Here is a 20,899-nt window from a genome sequence, read left to right on the forward strand (position 1 = left end):
CCAGCGTTCGGCTGCAATTTTTGTGAGTTACTACACATTTGATGCAGTATATTGCGTTATATTATAGTGTATCCGTGGAGTGTCTGTGTAGTGAATACTCAAATTAAAGTGCACCAAACACCACTTTCCATTGATCAAAGTGCATTCATGTACACATTTACACACCATTATTACATTTTGTTAATAAGCACCCCCCATAATGTCTGGGAGGACAACAGGGAGAGGCAGACATTCCCTTGGCACTGTAAGGGGACGAGCAGCATATGTATCCACAGGCAAAGGTTAACATGGTCAGCCCATCATTTCCTTTTAGTGATGTTGCCTGTGCTATCCAGCCACAGCATGCAGAGGAAGTGGTGGACTGGCTTACTAAACCGTCCTCGTCCTCCTTCACCCAAGGGGAAACAAGTGTGCAGTCCCCTTCCTGCCTCCTTGTCCACACCTATTCCTGCCATAGCCCAGGATCAGGCATGGAGGAGTCAGCAGAGTTATTTGAACACAGGGTTAGCCACTTGCTCCTTGATGGTGCACAGCCATTACTCAATTCAGATGTTGGTTCTGAGGTTGAGGAAGGCAGAAACATGAGCCTAGAGAGAGGGGAGAACACTGGTACACAAATTGGCATTCATGTTCCCCCAACCACAGCGTATTGCCAGGTTGTCTGCAGTGGCAATGGGGATGGAGGAGATGATAATGATGAGGTCACTGACTCGACTTGGGTGCCAGATAGAGCAGAGGAGGAAAGTGAGGGTGAGGCACAACCCCAACAAGGCAGCCATCATGGAAGAGTAGAGAGCAGCCACCCTAGTCCATCACATTGTGGAGCTGTTATCTCCCGACCCTTTTCCCACAGCTCAGCTGTCTGAGCCTTTTTTAGTACAGCCGATCGCATTGTTGCTATTTGTAAACTTGGTCTCAAGCACATAAATGGAATTACACTATGTGCCCCTTTTCTTCTTCTTTCCTTATAACCACCCTATTTAGAGCAACCACTCTGGCTCCACCCTCTAAAAACCCCTATTGCGGCCTACGCATCTGGAGATTCACTGAGAGGGACCATTGGAGCACATCCCCTAACCAGAGGTCATGTTTGCTATGGCTGGTTTTTCCCGGTGTGTTACACCACAAATTTGATTGACTCATTAGGGGTATGCCTGTTTGAGTTCAATCATTGTGGTAAGCCTTCTACTTATTGGTGGTGGATCATCTATCAGCAATTTTTCTTCACTTCAAGTCATATGATGTTTAGTTTATTCTCTGATGGATTTTGATTCACTTTTGGACATTTTATTTCACAATTTTATTGCTTATTTGTTTTGTTGGCTGCAATAGACTGCTTCACTTATTGGTGTTATGTTATGTACCCACTGCATTAGAGTACAAAGTGTCCTTTTAAGTTTTTTTCACACTAGTTCAGTACTATCAATGTATTTGCAACTACGTTGATTTTGTTTCCCCATTGTTTGCGCTGCATATCACAGTGTAAACTTGGTACATTTTTCAGCCTCAGTTTATGCTGAGACCACTTATTAGCTGTGCACTTATTTTCCACATATTTCACCTTTGCAATTTATCTCATGCTGTGCTGGCTGCTACCGAACAAATTTAAAGGTGACAGCGCGGTATATTTGCTTTTATGGCTATTTAGGGTACCACATACTTGACGAGGCATTTAACCTCCCACCATTCAGCCCATTGGCAAGAAAAGCCACATAAAAGGGGCACAAATCTGTCCCTCCTCCTTACTCACCACAGTCTGTCCCTGCTATACCTCATGACCTCTCAACAGCCTCCACTGACAGGGATGATGGTATAGCACAGGGTATCCCAGGTCCTTGCAGCACATCTTTCAGCAGCACACCCCCAGCTGTAGACTATACCCCGCAAATGTCCCTGCCCTGTCTGCTGCAGCAGAAAAAAATACAGTCCCTGCCACCCACATGCCCAGCATCTAAATGCCAGCTTGTCAAAGCTGCTGGCTCTACAACTTCTGCCTTTCTGCCTGATGAATTCTGCTCCCTTCCATGAATTTCCAGAATGTGCTGTACCACAATGGCAGGTTCCCAGTTGCTATTTCTTTTCACGTAAGGCCATTCCAGCTCTCTACCATCACATGGAAGGCAATGTTGTGGCATCATTGGGCAAGGCAATCAGCCGCAAGGTCCACGTTACTGCTGACACGTGGTCCAGAAAGCATGGGCAGGGATGGTATATTTTATTCACAGCATGCTGCTCTGTTTTATAGGTAGACTAAGGGGACACCCCAGACACTATATTGACAGGAAATTTTCATTTTTATGCTATCACTTTAAGCATCAATAAATCACTGTTCATTTAAAAAAATGTCATTGATACATGTTCCCCAGGACAGTACCCGGACCCCATAACCATTGTATGCCCAATTACTTGCATATACGCCTTCGAAATGGGCACTTTTGATTTTTCACGTTCAGGTCCCATAGACTTCAATGGGGTTCCTTATTTGGTTCCAAACTTTCGCAATGTTAGAAAGTTCTGGTGCAAACTGAACAGGGGGTTGTTCGGCCCATCCCTAGTGATGATGGAGCACAAAGTGCAATAACCCATAGAAACCAGATTTTACCTTATTGAAGTCAGATAAGAGATGAACATAGTTGGTATGGGTTTAGGAACTTTTTACATAGCTTTTTGCCTTATTTAATAAGCCTATTAGAATACTATGAAATGGTGTCTGTAATGTTTCAGGGCGAGAGGTGGATGTGGTGAAATAAATAGAGGCTAAATAGTATTAAATCACAGTAGAGATACCATTGCTCACTTGATAAATAATTTACCATATGCCAGTTCTTACTGATATGTTCCTGTATGTCAAAATAATTTGCCCAAACAATGGGCCAGTGGTAAAGCCTAACTTATATATGTTCTGTGAAATACATTTACACAGGATATGGACATGTTTGCTAGTGTGCCTGCACAAAACAAAAAATCAAGTAGCCCACTCATATTTTTTTTTTCATTTGTATTGGAATGCAGATTATTACTTATATCATATATCAGTCTAATCCTTTTAATTACAGCCATGATGCCATATGATCTTCTGTCAAGACAAACAGCACAGCAGCTCAACGCACTGGTAGTGTCAATCAAGTAGGTTGTGTTTGTTCTTTATATGACAGCTATGCATTATGTTGTTTACTAAATTTTATTCTAGAGCAGATTCTAAACAAGTATGTCATAAATGTGCCTTTAACCACTTCAGCCCTGGACCATTTGGCTGGCAAAAGACCAGAGCACTTTTTGTGATTCGGCACTGCATCGCTTTAACTGACAATTGCATGGTCATGCGACATGGCTCCCAAAGAAAATAAATGTCCTTTTTTCCCCACAAATAGAGATTTCTTTTGGTGATATTGGATCACCTCTGTGGTTTTTATTTTTTGCTCTATAAACAAAAAATAGCGACAATTTTGAAAAAAAACGCCAAATTTTTTAACTTTTTGCTATAATAAATATCCCCCAAAAATATATAAAAAAAAGTATTTTCTCAGTTTAGGCTGATACGTATTCTTCTACGTATTTTTAGTAAAAAAAATGCAATAAGTGTTTATTGATTGGTTTGCGCAAAAGTTATAGTGTCTACAAAATAGGGGATAGTTTTATGGCATTTTTATAAATTTTTTTTTTTTTTTTACTAATAATGGCGGCGATCATCGATTTTTATTGTGACTGCAACATTATGGCGGACAGATCGGACACTTTTGCTCTATTTTGGGAACATTTACATTTATACAGCGATCAGTGCGATTAAGAATGCATTGATTACTGTGTAAATGTGACTGTCAGTGAAGGGGTTAACCACTAGGGGGCGCAGTAGGGTTTAAGTTTGTCCTAGGGAGTGATTCTAAATGTGGGGTGAGGGGCTATGTGTGACAGGACACTGATCAACACTCCCGATTATAGGAAGCTGTGATCAGTGTCAGTGTCACTAGGCAGAGCGGGGAAATGCTTGTTTACATCAACATTTCCTTGTTCTTCCTCTCCGTGATACGATCGTGGGTATCCCCGCGGACATTGAGTGCTCGGGACCCGTGATCACACTCATGGAGCTCGTGGCAGGCACACTCGCGCCCACAAGCCGCTTGTTAAAGGGTAATGTACAGGTACGTTAATATGCCTGTAAGTGCCCTTCTGCTGACGTATATCAGCGTGAGCCGGTAAGTGGTTAAACATAGGCTAACATAACCACGATTAAGATAACCGTAGAAATATACAAAATGATGTGCTTTTAATTTACTCAATTTAAATGTTGGAGCAACTGTGTTAATTTGCGCAGGGTAAAGCTGGATTGAAACCCAATAATGTCTCAGAGACAGATCAATTTCTGGGCCTGCAAGCTTTTATTATTTCTACTCAATAAAGTCTGTGCTACTGTTACTGGTCTGTGAAGATTTTACTAGGTGTGAAATTAATTCCAGCCTGGCAGCCAGTTAAAGTAAATTAGATTTTGCTTTTCAGATCTCTAATTATAAAAGCCAGAGTGCTGACTATATAATGTGATATTCACAAGTAATATAACCAGTTCTCAAGACAATCAGTGCATGACAGATAGATAAAAAATAAATAAAACAGGCACCTGGTTAAATGCCATTGCAAGATACATTGTACCAAATGTGGTCTTCACTGATGTTTGCATACAACAGGGCACTTAAACCAAGGAACAGTCACGGACCACACAATCAAATAGAGACAAATATTGAATCATCTTGTTTTATTCACAATAGTTGCAAAGAGCTACACAGGAATAGTCAATTGTGATTCATGTATTCTATGATTCTATGCAGATTGGACAAATCTCCATGCATATACAGAGTAAAAAATTGCATATTCTGCAATTCTTCTGGTTTTCAAATTAATGTTCTCATAACTACTTCTGAGAAAAAAAACTCTTAGCCCTTGTACACACGGTCGGAAATTCTGATGGAAACGGTCTGATCGGATTATATTGTCGGAAAATCCGATCGTGTGTGGGCTCTATCAGGCTTTTTCCGTCGGTAATTCTGACAGAAAAAAATTTGAGAGCAGGATCTCAAATTTTCCATCAACAAAATCCGATCTGACTTTTTCCGATCGTTTGTAGAGAATTCCGATCGGACAAAGTGCCACGCATGCTCAGATCAAAGTACGAGAGCAAAGCTATTGGCTACTAGGCTGAAAGTAGTCCCGTTGCAATGAACGAACGTCATCACGTTCTGAACGATCGGATTTTCCAACAACTTTGTCCGACCGTGTGTATGCACCAGTTTTGGACAAAATCCCTCAGAAAAAATTCAACGGATTTTGTGGTCGGAATTTCAGACCGTGTGTACAAGGGCTTAGGGCTCATTTGCACTTGCTTCGGCTTCAACACATATTAACAGCTAGTTTACACTTACTTCAAAACAAGGCTTCGGACAGGCTTTGTTAAAGGTCTCTGAACACTAGTCAAAGCTCCTGTCACTAAATAAAATGATTAGCTTACAGTCTTGTTTACATCTTGCTATTGCTTTGCTTTATTTTGGCTTTGCTTCAAAAACTATACCCCATGTAGCTTTAGTGGTGCTTCAAAGCATCTTCAAAGCCTCCATAGACATCTATGGCAAAGCTCGCTTGAAGCCCCACTGAAGCGCCACAAAGCCTCACGAAAGCCCCATCAAAGCTTCACCAAAGCCTCATCGAAGCCCCACTGAAGCCTCAACGAAGCACCAAGCAAAAGCAAGATGTAACCATTTTTTAATGACAGGAACTTTGACTGGCATTCAGAGAGCTTTAACTAAGCCTGTCCAAAGCCATGTTTGAAGAAAGTGTAAACTAGCCCTTACTTAACATCTATCAATATCACAAGAAATAAAAAAAACTAGGCCTGGAACTATAGTCAAGTCCTGTTATATGGGTTATCCAACAATATATATGAGCATAATGGAAAAAGCTCTTAATCGCCAAATGTTTACTTTTATAAAAGAAAAGAAAAACAAACAATTCACATGTCTCCATTCACTTAACATTAAAAGAAATTGGCTAGCAGCCCCTTAGTGCACTGCTGGGATACTCAGCCAGCTGCTCCCGCCCCCTCCACAGCCAGGTGCTCCAGTGAGCACTGGAGGGGCAGAGCAGGGAGCCAGTGACTGACAGTCACAGCTCTCTGCTCACCAAAGACCAAGAACTGAATAATCAGTGGTCTTTGATTGCTCATTTCTTGGTCTTAGACTTGTCTAGAAGCAGATGCAGCATTGGAGTGATGCTGCATACACCTAGATGAGTATAATTTGATGAGTTTAATTTGATGATTCCAGAACTTCTCAATAACCCACAAGTTCTTACATCTTTGTTTAAGAGTACATTCACACCAGCTGCTGAATTACAGTGTAGGCACTGGTGTGCAGATGGAATCAGTGGGATGACAGCAGTGCTGATGTGCCAATCACTCTGTTGTCTCTTTTTATTCCCTTTTTTCATTTACGTGGTAATGGTTCATTAAGTTTTATTGACCGCTGCACAGTGGTGGATTGCTTCGTGTTGTGCTGCACTGGAAAATGTATGGCTCGGCGTACTTCTCTTTAGTGCACACCACTGCAACGCAGTGGTGTGAACTGGCAATGTAGGAGACAGGGCATTTTGACTTGTCTTGTGGTGAAATAGCTGGCCAACACATTCCTACTGCACCTAGTGTGAATGTACCCTGAGAACACCAGCTTTGCTTCTGCCACTAGTTAAAATTTCACATTCTGGATGATTTTGTGTACACAAATCTGCCATACAATAAAAAAAAAAACATGTGGTTAGGCAGATACAAACAACTTACTGTGCTCAAATTTGATGCTCAGGCTCCAATAGACCTTCACTGATCCATGGTTCAAACAAAAATCGTTTTTTTTTCTCTGATGAAGAGGGGGCTCTTCCCTCAAAACAAGCTGTTGAGGTCTAGATGGCAACTTCCCGAGATTGGGACATGTGCAGCTGATTTGGAAGCATGAATTGTGTATCATTCTGTTGAGCTTGTGATATACAGCTGTTTGTGAATATATCTATTTTCAACACTACAATAAAATTATTTATAGAGGTAATGCACTAGGCTGTTGCATCCTCTCTCTTTCTTTGCAGTTTTAATAAAAAACGTGTTTTCCAAGTTATTACAGTCTTTCATAAAATGGTTCTTACAGTGTATTTGCTTTTTTTTTTTGTTAGCTACCGGCTGGCTCCCATATTCCACTTTCCAGCACAGTATGATGATGTGTACACTGTAGTGAAATTCTTTCTGCAGCACAGTATCCTTGAAAAATATTCAGTTGATCCAAGTCGGATAGCTGTGTCTGGTGACAGTGCAGGGGGAAACTTGGCTACCGCAGTAACACTAGAGGTACGACTTTTCGTTTAATACATTATTTAATTTACATTTTTAGGATGGAAAACATAACAATTCTTACTGGAAGAATTCACAAAAATGATTGTGTTACTATCACTGATGCACAGATACCTAATCTTAAAATGATAATCTTTTCCGATGTATGTACACTATATTACCGAAAGTATTGGAATGCCTGCCTTTACACCATGGGTGCTCAACCTGTGGCTCGCCAGCTACTGTGGAACTACAAGTCCCTTGAGGCATTGCAAGGCTGACAGTTACAAGCATGACTCCCAAAGGCAGAGGCATGATGGGACTTGTAGTTCCACAACAACTGAAGGGTCACAGGTTGAGCACCCATGCTTTGCACGCACATAAACTTTAATGGCATCCCAGTCTTAGTCCTTTAGGGTTCAATATTGAGTTGGCCCGACCTTTGCAGCTATAACAGCTTCAACTCTTCTGGGAAGGCTGTCCACAAGGTTTTGGAATGTGTCTGTGAGAATGTTTGACCATTTTTCCAGAAGCGCATTTGTGAGGTCAGGAACTAATTGTGGGGCGAGAAGGCATGGCTCACGGTATCTGCTCCAATTCATCCCAAAGGTGTTCTATCAGGTTGTGGTCAGAACTCTGTGCAGGCCAGTTAAGTTCCTCCACCCCAAACTTGCTCATCCATGTCTTTATGGACCTTGCTTTGTGCACTGGTCCAAATCAATTGGTGGAGGGGGGGGGGGATTATGGTGTGGGTTTGTTCTTCAGGGGTTGAGCTTGGCCCCTTAATTCCACTGAAGGCAATACTTAAGGTGTCAGCATACCAAGACATTTTTGAGTACGTTTGGGGTGGAGGGACTTGACTGACCTCCACAGAGTTCTGACCTCAACCCGATAGAACACCTTTGAGATAAATTAGAACAGAGACTGTGAGCCAGGCCTACTCGTCTAACATCAGTGCCTGACCTCACAAATGCGCTTCTAGAAGAATGGTCAATTTCCATAGACATACTCCTAACCCTTGTGGACAGCCTTCCCAGAAGAGTTGAAGCTGTTATAGCTGTGAAGGGTGGGCCAACTCAATATTGAACCCTACGGACTAAGACTAGGATGCCATTAAAGTTCATGTACGTGTAATGGCAGGCATCCCAATACTTTTGGTAATTTAGTGTATGCTCATTCTTAGAGCTGAAAACAAAGAGATGTACAGAATGTATTTGTTATCACTTTTTTACTATATATCTGTGGGAGATAATTAAGGAAAAAAATTTGTGCCGTTTAGGTCAACCTGGACCCAAACCACATCTTCAGACATTTGAAAAGTATAATGTATATATTACTTGTTCCACATTCCTGAATATTTGTGTTTATGTTCAATCACTCTTCTGATCCACACACCATGCCACACTGGGGTTGTTTTACTAAAACTGGAAAGTGCAAATCAGCTTCCAGGTTTTTTAAATCAAAGCTTAATTGATCAAGTTGGAAGCTGATTGGCTACCATGCACAGCTTCACCAGATTTTGCACGCTCCAATTTTAGTAAATCAACCCCACTGTGTACACGGGTGAAAGACAGCACTGAAGCACTGAATGGATGGATGGCATTTGAAGCTCACAGCTCCCTTTGTCATCTCCATTACACTGCCTGAAACAATCTGTGAATGGGGGGAGCATCTGATTAGTCATAAGATTCTCTCCTTCATTAACAAGTCATGTTACAGCTAGTGTAATCAGTGAGATAAGTTTTCGCAATGCAGGAGAAGGCAGAAGGGGCATGTCCCAGTTGGATTATATTTAGTGCAACTGAGTCCAGAGAACTGAAGCTGCTAACAGACAGGGCAGCCATGCAGTGAAGATTTCTAGCAGTCTGCACATTGTGGAATATACATCATTACAGGTATGTAATGTAACCAAAGATGTAGAGAAATGTACACAGATGAAATACACTCACCGGCCACTTTATTAGGTACACCTGTTCAATTGCTTGGTAACACTAATTGCTAATCAGCCATTCACATGGCAGCAACTCAATGCATTTAGGCATCTATACGAGGTGAAGATGACTTGCTGAAGTTCCAACCGAGCTTCAGAATGGAGAAGAAAGAGGATTTAAGTGTCTTTGGTTGTTGGTGCCAGACAGGCTGGTCTGAGTATTTCAAAGACTGCTGATCTACTGGGATTTTCATACATAGCCATCTCTAGGGTTTACAGATAATGTCCAGTAAGCGACAGTTGTGTGGATGAAAATGGCGTGTTGATTTTAGAGGTCAAAGGAGAATGGGCAGACTGGTTTGAGATAATAGAAAGGCAACAGAAATAACCACTCGTTACAACCAAGGTATGCAGAATACCATCTCTGAATGCCCAACACATTGAAATTTGAAGAAGATGGGCTACAGCAGCAGAAGACCGCACCGGATGCCACTCCTGTCAACTAAGAACAGGCAATTTAGGCTACAATTCGCACAGGCTCACCAAAATTGGACAATAGAAGGTTGGAAAAACATTGCCTGGTCTGATCAGTCTCAATTTCAGCTGCGACATTCAGATAGTAGGGTGAGAATTTGGCATAAACAACATGAAAGCATGTATCTATCCTGCCTTGAATTAGGTTTAGGCTGGTGGTGGTGGAGTAATGGTATGGGGAATATTTTCTTGGCACACTTTGGGCCCCTTAGTACCAATTAAGCATCAATTAAATCCCATGGCCTACCAGAGTATTGTTGCTGACCATGTCCATCCCTTTATGACTATAGTGCACCATCTTCTGATGACTATTTCCAACAGGATAATGCACCATGTCACAAAGCTAAAATCATCTCAAGCCAGTTTCTTGAACATGACAATGAGCTCACTGGATTCCAATGGCCTCCACAGTCACCCGAGCACAATTCAATATAGCACCTTTGGAATGTGGTGGAACGGGAAGATTTGCATCACGGATGTGCAGTCGACATAACTGCAGCAACTGCGTGATGCTTTCTTGTCAATATGGACCAAAATCTCTGAGGAATGTCTCCATCACCTTGTTGAATCTATGCCACAAAGAAGTAAGACAGTTCTGAAGGCAAATATGGGGTCCAACCCAGTACTAGCAAGGTGTACCTAATAAAGTGGCTGGCAAGTGTATATATAAAGGAGCTATTTTACTTGCTATAGAGTTTGTACCTGTGCCTATCAAGTCCTAAAACTGAAGCATCTCTGACGCACAGCACAGCCCTGTGTATCATAGGATGAGATCTGCTGTTTATGTGCGGCAGTTTCAGTTACAGGTCACACACCCTACGATTGGACAGTGAATAGAAAAGCAGAACTCTAAACTCTAATATTACTGTATTCTCTTCTCCTTTCACCTATGACTTTGAGTTCTGCACTAAAGACTCTACAATAGACAAGCCAAATACACGTACTTACACTGCTTGCATTTAAACAAAATACATTTCATGATGTATTACGTAGCTGCCTTAATTTGTGTCCTTTATATCTTGGCATTCAGCTTTAAGATATTTCAGAAAATAAAAGTTGCGCAGGTTAGGATGAAATGCGATCTAAGAAATCATGAGAAGTAATGGAAGAATATCTAAGTCTAATGCCGCGTACACACGATCAGACATTCCGACAACAAAATCCCATGTTTTTTTCACGACGGATGTTGGCTCAAACTTGTCTTGCATAAACGCGGTCACACCATGTTGTCGGAAATTCTGAACATCAAGAACGCGGTGACGTACAACACGTATGAAAAGTTGAGACAAATGAAATCCAATAGCCAGTGCTGCTCTTCTGCTTGATTCTGAGCATGTGTGCGTCGGAATTGTGTACACATGATCGGAATTTGGGTGAACGGATTTCGTTGTCGGAAAATTTGAGAACCAGATCTCACATTTTTTGTGACGAAAATTCCAATGGAAAATGTCCGATGGAGCCTACACACGGTTGGAATTTAGTTACATAGTTACATAGTTAGTAAGGTTGAATAAAGACAACAGTCCATCCAGTTCAACCTGAGTGAGTGTCTACAATTGTCCCTATCCCTGTATATCGCACACTCACATCGGTCTCTACCCTCAAGGAGCCCACAATCCAAGGTCCCCATTCATATAATTAATGCCCAACACATATTAATTGGACAGAAGCCAATTAACCTACCAGCATGTCTTTGGAGTGTTGGAGGTAACCGGAGTACCCAGAGGAAACCCATGCAGGCACAAGGAGAACATGCAAACTCCAGGCAGGTAGTGTCGTGGTTGGGATTCAAACCAGCGACCCTTTTTACTGCTGGGTGAGAGTGCTAAACAATACACCAGTGTGCTGCCCGTTGTTGCCTTATATCCTATCATGACAAGTACTCATATTAAGGGGATACATCAGTGACTCAATAGATAGGAAAGTCAGGTTAGGATGACAGTTTTTTACTGTATAAAATCAGTCATGGCAAATCCCATACAGTATTTCTGCCACAAACAGTTTTTCTTTAATTCTTCTACTAGTTGATAAAGTAAGAGCTTTGCAGTATCCCATTAAAATGGAATGCACCTCATGCTGGCAACAAAAATAAACTTAATATGTGTAATATGGGCAAACATTCAAGCTCTGATTTAATTGTTTAATATAACATTGATTTGACTTTTACAGCTGTTGCATGACCCTGAAGTCAAAGTGAAACTGAAGATTCAGGCATTAATCTACCCAGTTCTACAGACCCTTGATCTCAACACGCCATCTTACCGAGAAAATGGCAATATGCCTATACTGTCCAGGACACTCATGGTGCGTTTTTGGAGTGAATATTTCACCACTGATAAAAAATTATTTGACGCCATGTTCACTAACAGACATATGACATCTCAAGAAGCTCATTTATTTAAGTTTGTTAACTGGAGTACTTTATTGCCCGATAGCCTGAAAAAACACCACATTTACCACAAGCCCCAATACGGAGACTCAAGTTTTGTTAAAAAATACCCAGCAATTTTGGACACAAGAGTATCTCCATTGTTAACAGAAGATGACAAATTAAAAGGTCTGCCGTTAACATATGTCATAACATGCATGTATGATGTCTTAAGGGACGATGGCTTTATGTATGTATCAAGACTACGGCAAGCTGGGGTTCAAGTAATACACCACCATTATGATAGCACCTTCCATGGCATTCTTTTATTAAATACATTGCCCTTTGATTTGGAAATAGCCCACCACATAACGGCAAAATACTTAGAATGGCTTGGTAACAATCTGTGAAAAGCATAAAAAAAAACAGAAAAGTAAAAAAATGTACTATCATTTTTATCCATCTCCAGAAGTGTGACAATTAGAACAGGGAGTTGTTCTATGTTTTCAAGCAGGGTTTAAAATATGAGAACCCTATACATGCATACTACTGTACTGTCCTTTGATATTGCCATTTATTGTTCTCATAAACATAAGATGGCCATTATTCAGGAATTTTTTAACATGGGATATCAGTAAAGAATGTTAAAAAACAAATTTAACCCTGTAACACTACTTGGATGATAAATCTGTATAGTACCTACTGTATAAACAGGTCATATCTGCTTTGATAATCATATAGGAATATGGGTGCATCTGGTGAAAAATGATCTTTTAGTGCTTAAATACCTTCCTAATGGCCATCCACAATCTAATATTTAGAATTAACTCTATATTTTTTTCTTATGAGCAATTCATGTTGTTACTTAAACTTGATACCTATTAAGTTGTTCTGTCTTCATTTTATGTGGTTACTAAAAGATAATCTGCACAAGCAATGGCACCAAAACACTCATTTTTTTTCATTGGAATGCTATCCCTACCCACATTTGATGTAGTTCTACACATGCATGTCTTGTAATGGATTACATTTGAATGAAAGCACCGTGCAAATAAGCCCACAAAGTAAAAATATGTTTTAGTTGTAGGCATACCCAAAATTTTTATTTTTTTAGTTGTTTAGATGTGCTTAAAATGTTTTATGTTTAAAGAGATATATTTACATCCAGGGCACTTGCCACAGAGAACCCAGTCACTTTCTACAAAATTATTCCTAGATATCATGAGTGAGATTATACACACATTATTGAGATAAATGTCCCATAGCCCATGCCAGCCTGATGCAGAATGGGAACAAAATCAATTAAAAAGTTGAAAATGAGAGCCTTAAGAATTCATAGACTTAAGATTATTGTCACCTAATGCACCTGATTTTGACTTAATGGTGATGGATAATATGTCACATTAACAGATGAGGCTGTATTTGCATACTGCCAATGGAAGAACATGTAGGCTAGGATAACTAGCAAGTATAGGCACCTGATCGCCAGACCAGTAATTTCAGCAAAAATATTCCTATAAGTAAAAACCTCCTTTTTGTAGCCATCCTAAAGCCCAGCAGATTCAGAGCCGACCCCTTTACTCCTTCTTCAGCAGCTACAGTTGTGCTCATAAGTTTACATACCCTGGCAGAATTAATGATTTCTTGGCCATTTTTCGGAGAATACGAATGATAACACAAAAACTTTTCTTTCACTCATGGTTAGTGTTTGGCTAAAGCCATTCATTATCAATCAACTGTGTTTACACTTTTTAAATCATAATGACAACAAAAACTAGCCAAATAACCCTGATCAAAAGTTTACACATCCCAGTTCTTAATACCGTGTATTGCCCCCTTTAACATCAATGACAGCTTGAAGTCTTTTGTGTTATTTGTAGATGAGACTCTCTATCTTCTCAGATGGTAAAGCTGCCCATTTGTCTTGGCAAAAAGCCTCCAGTTCCTGTAAATTCTTGGGCTGTCTTGCATGAACTGCATGTTTGAGATCTCCCCAGAGTGGCTCAATGATATTGAGGTCAGGAGACTGAGGTGACCACTCCAGAACCTTCACTTTATTCTGCTGTAGCCAATGACAGGTCGACTTGGCCTTGAGTTTTGGATCATTGTTATGTTGGAATGTCCAAGTGCTCAGCTTCCTGGCTGATGAATGTAAACATTCTTTCAGTATTTTTTTTAATAACATACTGTATTCATCTTGCCATCAATTTTGACCTAATTTCCAGTGCCTTTGTAGTTCATACATCCCCAAAACATCAGCAATCCACCTCCGTGTTTCACAGTAGGAATGGTGTACCTTTCATCATAGGCCTTTTTGACTCCTTTACAAATGTAGCATTTATGGGTGTGGCCAAAAAGCTAAATTTTGGTCTCATCACTCTAAATGACTTTGTGCCAGAAGGTTTAAGGCTTGTCTCTGTGCTGTTTGGCGTATTGTAAGCAGGGTAATTTGTGGCATTTGCACAGTAAAGTAGTAGTAAGTGGCTTTCTACTGGCGACTCGACCATGCAGCCCATCTTTCTTCAAGTGCCTCCTTATTATGTATCTTGAAATAGCCACACCACATGTTTTACGAGGGTCCTGTAGTTCACCTGTTATTTGTGGATTTTTCTTTGCATCCCGAACAATTTTCGTGGCAGTTGTGGCTGAAATTTTTGTTGGTCTACCTGACCGTGGTTTGGTTTCAACAGAACCCCTCATTTTCCACTTCTTGATCAGAGTTTGAACACCGCTGATTTGCATTCTCAATTCCTTGGATATCTTTTTAAATCCCTTTCCTGTTTTATACAGTTCAACTACCTTTCCTGTTAGATCCTTTGACAATTCTTTTGCTTTCCCCATGACTCAGAATCCAGAAACATCAGTGCAGCACTGGATGAAAGATGCAAGTGTCTGTCAGGAGTCCAGAAACTCATTCACCTTTTATACACACACTAATTACAAGCAAGCAGATCACAGGTGAGGATGGTTACCTTTAGAGGCCATTCAAACCCCTTTGTGTCAACTTGTGTGCATGTTATCAGACCAAAATCACCAGGGTATGTAAACTTTTGATCAGGGTCATTTGGGTTGTTTATGTTGTCATTATGATTTAAAAATAGTAAATGCAGTTAACTGATAAAAAATGGCTTCAGCCAAACACTAACCATGAGTGAAAGAAATGTTTTTTATGTTATCATTCATATTCTCTGAAAACTGGCCAAGAAATCGTAAATTTTGCCAGGGTATGTAAACTTATGAGCACAACTGTGCATAAAGATAGTGTAGAGAGATGAAAGGAGGGGCACAGGAGCTGTGTCAGCACAAAGAGTAAATTGACACCCACAGAAGAGTTAAGAGGCTGTGCTAGGGAATTGACTCTTCCTTGACTATTCAACTTCCTAGTAAGCTTAAAGGGGTTGTAAAGCTTTGTGTTTTTTCACCTTATCCATCCTATGCATTAAGGTGAAAAAACACCTTGCAGTCACCTCCCCCCCGCCCCCGTTTTACTTACCCGAGACCCGCATCTTCTTGGGCGCGATCCCGTATTGCTTACCCCGAGCTCTAGTCAGCTCTTCATTGAAAGATTGTAGCCTTTGGCTCCTGCTGCTGTCAATCAAATCAATGACGCGGCCCACTGGGGGCGGGGATGAGTCATACACTTGGCGGCTATGGCCGTTGAATGTATCACACAGGAGTGCGCCCGCAAGGTAACCCCCTTGGGAGAGAGCTTCCCAGAGGGGGGTCAGCTCTTGCGGGGAGGAGCCGCGGGAGTCGCCGTGGGACCCCAGAAGCACTCTGTGCAAAATGAACTGCACAGTGAAGATAAATATGACGTTTGTTTTGTAAAAATAAAAATAAAAAGGAACCTTTAGTATATCTTTAAAGGCAAGTGAGTAAAAAAAATATTTGTTGAAGGGGAAAACACTGCAAGTAAGCAAAATAATATTTGATGTTTCTATGATTTTACCAGCAATTTTTTCAAGCTGGTAACTGGAAACTCTTAAAGTTCCTGTGCTGATCTTTTGCAAAAATATTTGTTTGGAGATAACATCACATCCCCAAGTCAGTAACCATGACTAACTGTAGCTCAAGGGTTGGTAGACTATTAGATTCCTCCATAATTTTATATATTTTATTTATTTTGTTACCTGTATTCATAATGTTCATACTTTGTATTTTGACAGGGCAATATTCAGGTGGGTGGGAAATGAAAGAACGGCAGTAAACAAAAAAAAAAAAGTTATCACATGGTGCCTAGACTCTAAGCCTATAGAAATACTTATTATCTAGGGGGGTCATCCTTTTTTCTACAGTCATAGAAAAGACTAAACCCAATGCATTCACATAAAAAAAACACCTAAACCACACATATTCAGGTGAAGACTAAAAAAAATGGCAAACATATTCATACTAAAGAAGACTTTTGAGCAATCAATTATACAAGATGCTATACTATAAGTTATTTCCCAAATTTCAGTCTAATTTAGCAAAGAACTACAAAGCATTGAAGTGTTGTGATTAGTCTAGCAATGCTTTGCTATGACTGGTATATGTGGGTGGGTTTCTTTTTCTCCTTCCGGCCTACTGAATTTACTTAGCATGTTTGGTTATGCAATTCAAACTCACTAACATTACACAAGTGGCTTACCATAGATTTGTATGTCTATTAATATTTAGCTAACTCATTAGCATGTTGAAGGGAGATACTGAATGGGCACCACTGCCTGGGGACAAAGGGTAACCATGCCGCCTACCTCACTACATTAAAAATAATAAATGTGAGTTGAAACCCTCTGACAACAATTTTTCAGACCTCTCCACCAGGCCCCACATCACTACAGCATCTTTTCTATGACATTGGTTTGTTCTCATCTGTGCCAGAACTAGACTACAGAGCAATTTCAGGTTAACAGTGCAGAACACTAACTCCTTCATTTCTTCAGAACAGTACATTTGTATTGCTCCAACTCTTGGAGTTGAAGGGGACACTGTTCTCTTGTAAAGCTTTGCATCTTTTGTGGTTCAGGTCCCCGCCCCTAGGAAAGCTCCATACTGTAGCAGCCTTAAGGTAGGGACTCACTGCTGAGAAGCGCATATTTCGACTAACACTAAACAACCCTTCTAAACTGAACCTTTTTTCACAGGCCATCACCATCCCCACTGATGTTAAAAAAGAACTCGCAATTACTCTTAATCATTTACACTTCATTCCCCTTTTTGCATAAGCCGTGAGAGCACACATGAGCTTATCTTCATTAGGTGACCAGACTTTGTAGAAAAAATGAACTCGTATACTGAGGCTTAATTCACAATATTAGCACATGGTTAGAATGCTCCCAATCTACACAGTCATTCCCAATACAACTGACTAGTCAATAAGAAACCCATTAGTTGAAGAGACAGTAGGGCACACAACTTTGCTGTAGTATAGGCGTTACTGATAACAATAGTCAGGTAACTTAGACTAAGAATGGTTTTAGGCTGTGCAATGATACAATGGTGCAGGCTGTACAATGGTGTGCATACCTTTGGCTCAAACACTTCCCATACATATGGCTGGTAATTTTACACTACCCAACTCCAGGTCCTGTCATGGGTGGACTCCCTCCTCCAATAACAATCACATTGCAGGATGTGTAACCTTCCCACCTTTCCCATGGAACACTCCCCTATATACCTTCACAATGGGGAGTGACTGTCCCACCAGTCAATGCACCACCTAATGCAATTAACCCCACTGATACTGAGCCTTAAAACATACGTGAATATGGTGACTATAAAGACACCTACCAACCCAACGAGTTCATGTTTAGCATGCTAGCTGAGGTTATTTTATAATGGCTTAGCAAAACATTACTGGATATCTATTGAACAGACAGCCTTCTGACTTAGATGTGCAAGCTTTAATTCAATACCATATAGATGGTAAGACCCTGTAACTGTTATAAGCTTTCAGTCAATATCATAGAGGGTGAGACCTATAATTGATGCATGCCTAATTATCTCAGTGTAAATATAGTTTCAAGTAGCTGTATACAATCACTTCTTGTTTTTAATAATGGTTTAGCATTCTGCTTCAGGGGAGTCATGAGTTTATGTATAGTTGGAACAACATTCCTAAATATATTTCAGTTTTTACATAAAATGTTGTATTTCCAAGCAGCATATGGCAGCTCAGAACCTCTATAAATTTCTTGCTGAAGGGGTATTTCTACTTTGATGTAGTGGTGTGGTGTTTGCAGTCAAAATGATCCTGAGACCCATACCAGTTAGCTTAACTATCACTATGGTCAGCTAAGCTGGGAAGATCTCCAGCAATGAGGCAGACAAGGGCACCCTTGTTCTTCAGGCTGGGGGTTGATGCCTGGGGCTAACCACCTCAACTTGGAAAAAGAAGAAAATGGTTGCAAAGGCTAACAGGGCCAATCTCCTGCATGTAGCTCATACGGAGCAGTGTTCATAAGGAAGTTAAGTAGTTTTATTTTACTAGAAATAGAGAGATCACTATGGCTTGAAGAACTGTTCTTAATCTTTAAACAGATCACCTCAACTGTGTCCAGGGCACTTATTTGTAACTAAAGCTGACAATTCCATTTAATGTAAAAATCAAAGCAACCTGTAGACAGCATTTTGCATTATTCAGTTGTTGACATTACCATGCTGGTGTCTTCAAGCTAATGTTATTGTTAGTTTTGACTGCAATCACTTAAGAACAGAACCTCTAGAGAAAAATTTGATTTCTGCTTTCAGAAGGTAAACGCCACTTAACGTTTTTTTGTTTTTAAGTGGGATTGTGGGTTTATAATTGAACAGTTGTACCCACTGCCAAAATATTCTGTGTGGAAATCCAAATTGGTTATAACTGAGATTCATACAAAAACTACAGTTTGTACCAAACTAAATACTAAATCTGCATAAGATTGGGTTATTGCTAGCACTGTAACCCAATGGAATATTATACTATAGTAGCTAACAAACTGACACTTGAAAATTCCAGTTCTTAGGCACCAGCATGAAAAAGGTTCACTGCAATTGCTCTCTTTCTTCTGAAAATGCAAGTTGCCTGGCGGCTGTTTCTGGCTTTAGTATTTTGAAGCATGTTTAAGCTGTAGTGCAGAGTGAAAAGCGTTAGACGGAGAAGCCTAAGCAGGCTTTGTATTGATCCTTAGCTAAGGGATTTGAGACAATTCTGTTAATATGAATTCATAAAACAGGGAAAAATTGGATGGTGGGTTGGCATCTGAGTCTGGTGGGGTGAAAGGTAGAGAGATTTGGGTGTATCGTTGCTATTAAGTGAGTTAGGCCCAACTGTAGTCAAGAGTACCTAATCTGGATACTTGTTCAAAGGCAATGACTCAGAATGTACGCAACCAAATGATGAGGGTGAAAAGGCAAGGAACTAGTATTTTTAGAATGAGAAAACATAAGTGATAGGGGATATTTTTATCTCAGTATAGGTTTCATTTACCAACAATTGCACTACAGAATAGTTAAAGTGGTTGTAAACCCTTACAACACACTTTGACCTACAGGTAAGCCTAGATTAAGGCTTACCTGTAGGTCCAAGAAATATCTCCTAAACCTACACGGTTTAGGAGATATTTACCGAAAGACAGGCACCGCTGAGTACGGCGCATAGGCGCACTGAGCGTGCCGCCGTCAACGGCGATATGCCGCGCGCGGCGGCTCCCGTGCGCATGCGCGGGAGTGATGTCATCGCGGCTTCGCTGAATGACAGTGGCGAGACCCACCGAGAAGATGGATGCGCCGGACTACAGGGGACAGCTGTGACATCGCTGGCTCCTGTGTAAGGTAAGGGACACATAATGGACTACTATACAATGCATAGTAGTCCATTATGCTTTACCTCTGCAGGGAATGAAAGTGGAAGTAAACTCATCAGGGTTTACTTCCTCTTTAAACCTGGTTTATAAGGGGGCAAATGCAGTAAAATGTGTATAGCCCAAAGCCCAAGGTATGCTGTTGGCTATTGTTGAGCCTGTAATCTGTGATATTGTAGTAGGTACTCAGAATAATGGAAGTGGAGAATATTGACTATCATTTTCTTATAATCTATTGTTTTTACTTTTTAATCTGATCATTAAAATGTCTTCACTATAGGCCAACATGGACCTGTGTGTGCAATAACTTTTACTTTGCCAAGATTTCAAAATAGATGTATTCCGCAAATGATATAAATGTAACCACATTTTTATTGACAAATTAAATGTCTATTTTTATGTGTGAACTGCATTACTATATTTTACTGCTGTTTCTGGTCAATGTTTGGAATGTATGTCATTTTTTTATTAAATATCCTGGTAAAACCTGTGGTATGTTATCTGTGCTTTTAGACTTGGGTATTGGCGGTATTTCTTTTGTTAAAATATAATTTTAGCATTTTTTATGGTTGTGTTTATTGTAAATAAAAAAAAATTTCATTCTTCACATAACTATCTTGGTTGTAACTAGTGGTTGTGGAAAGCTGTGCCATCTGATGCATAGAATTTACTGTTCCACAAGCCCCCACGAAAGCTTTTGGTAAGCTTTTATTTCTTCTGTGTAAAGTAATGGTCACGTTTATAAATAAAGAACAATCATACATGTTCATTAACACATAGAATTATTAATTTAAACATTGTTGATGTTTTTAAACTTTGTGAATATCCCCACACATTTACTTCCTTGAATTCTGTGTCACATATTCACTATGTCCGGTGAGTAGCACTGC

The 20,899-nt window shown here is 40.3% G+C and overlaps 1 protein-coding gene across 1 annotated transcript in view; it reads left to right on the plus strand.

The window, feature by feature from the left end:
* Positions 1-20,499, plus strand: part of AADAC (arylacetamide deacetylase) — a 74,572-nt gene extending 54,073 nt beyond the window's left edge. Inside the window, exons 3-5 of the mRNA XM_077488123.1 lie at positions 3,057-3,126; positions 7,201-7,372; positions 11,988-20,499. Of these exons, the coding sequence (XP_077344249.1) occupies positions 3,057-3,126; positions 7,201-7,372; positions 11,988-12,596 (851 nt within the window). The 3' untranslated portion in view covers positions 12,597-20,499. The remainder of the gene's footprint in view (positions 1-3,056; positions 3,127-7,200; positions 7,373-11,987) is intronic.
* Positions 20,500-20,899: the final 400 nt, after the last annotated feature.

Source organism: Lithobates pipiens, unplaced genomic scaffold (genome assembly GCF_037356315.1).
Source record: "Lithobates pipiens isolate NorthernLeopardFrog02 unplaced genomic scaffold, aLitPip1_a1.2 Scaffold_18, whole genome shotgun sequence".
In the NCBI taxonomy this organism is placed as follows: domain Eukaryota; kingdom Metazoa; phylum Chordata; class Amphibia; order Anura; family Ranidae; genus Lithobates; species Lithobates pipiens.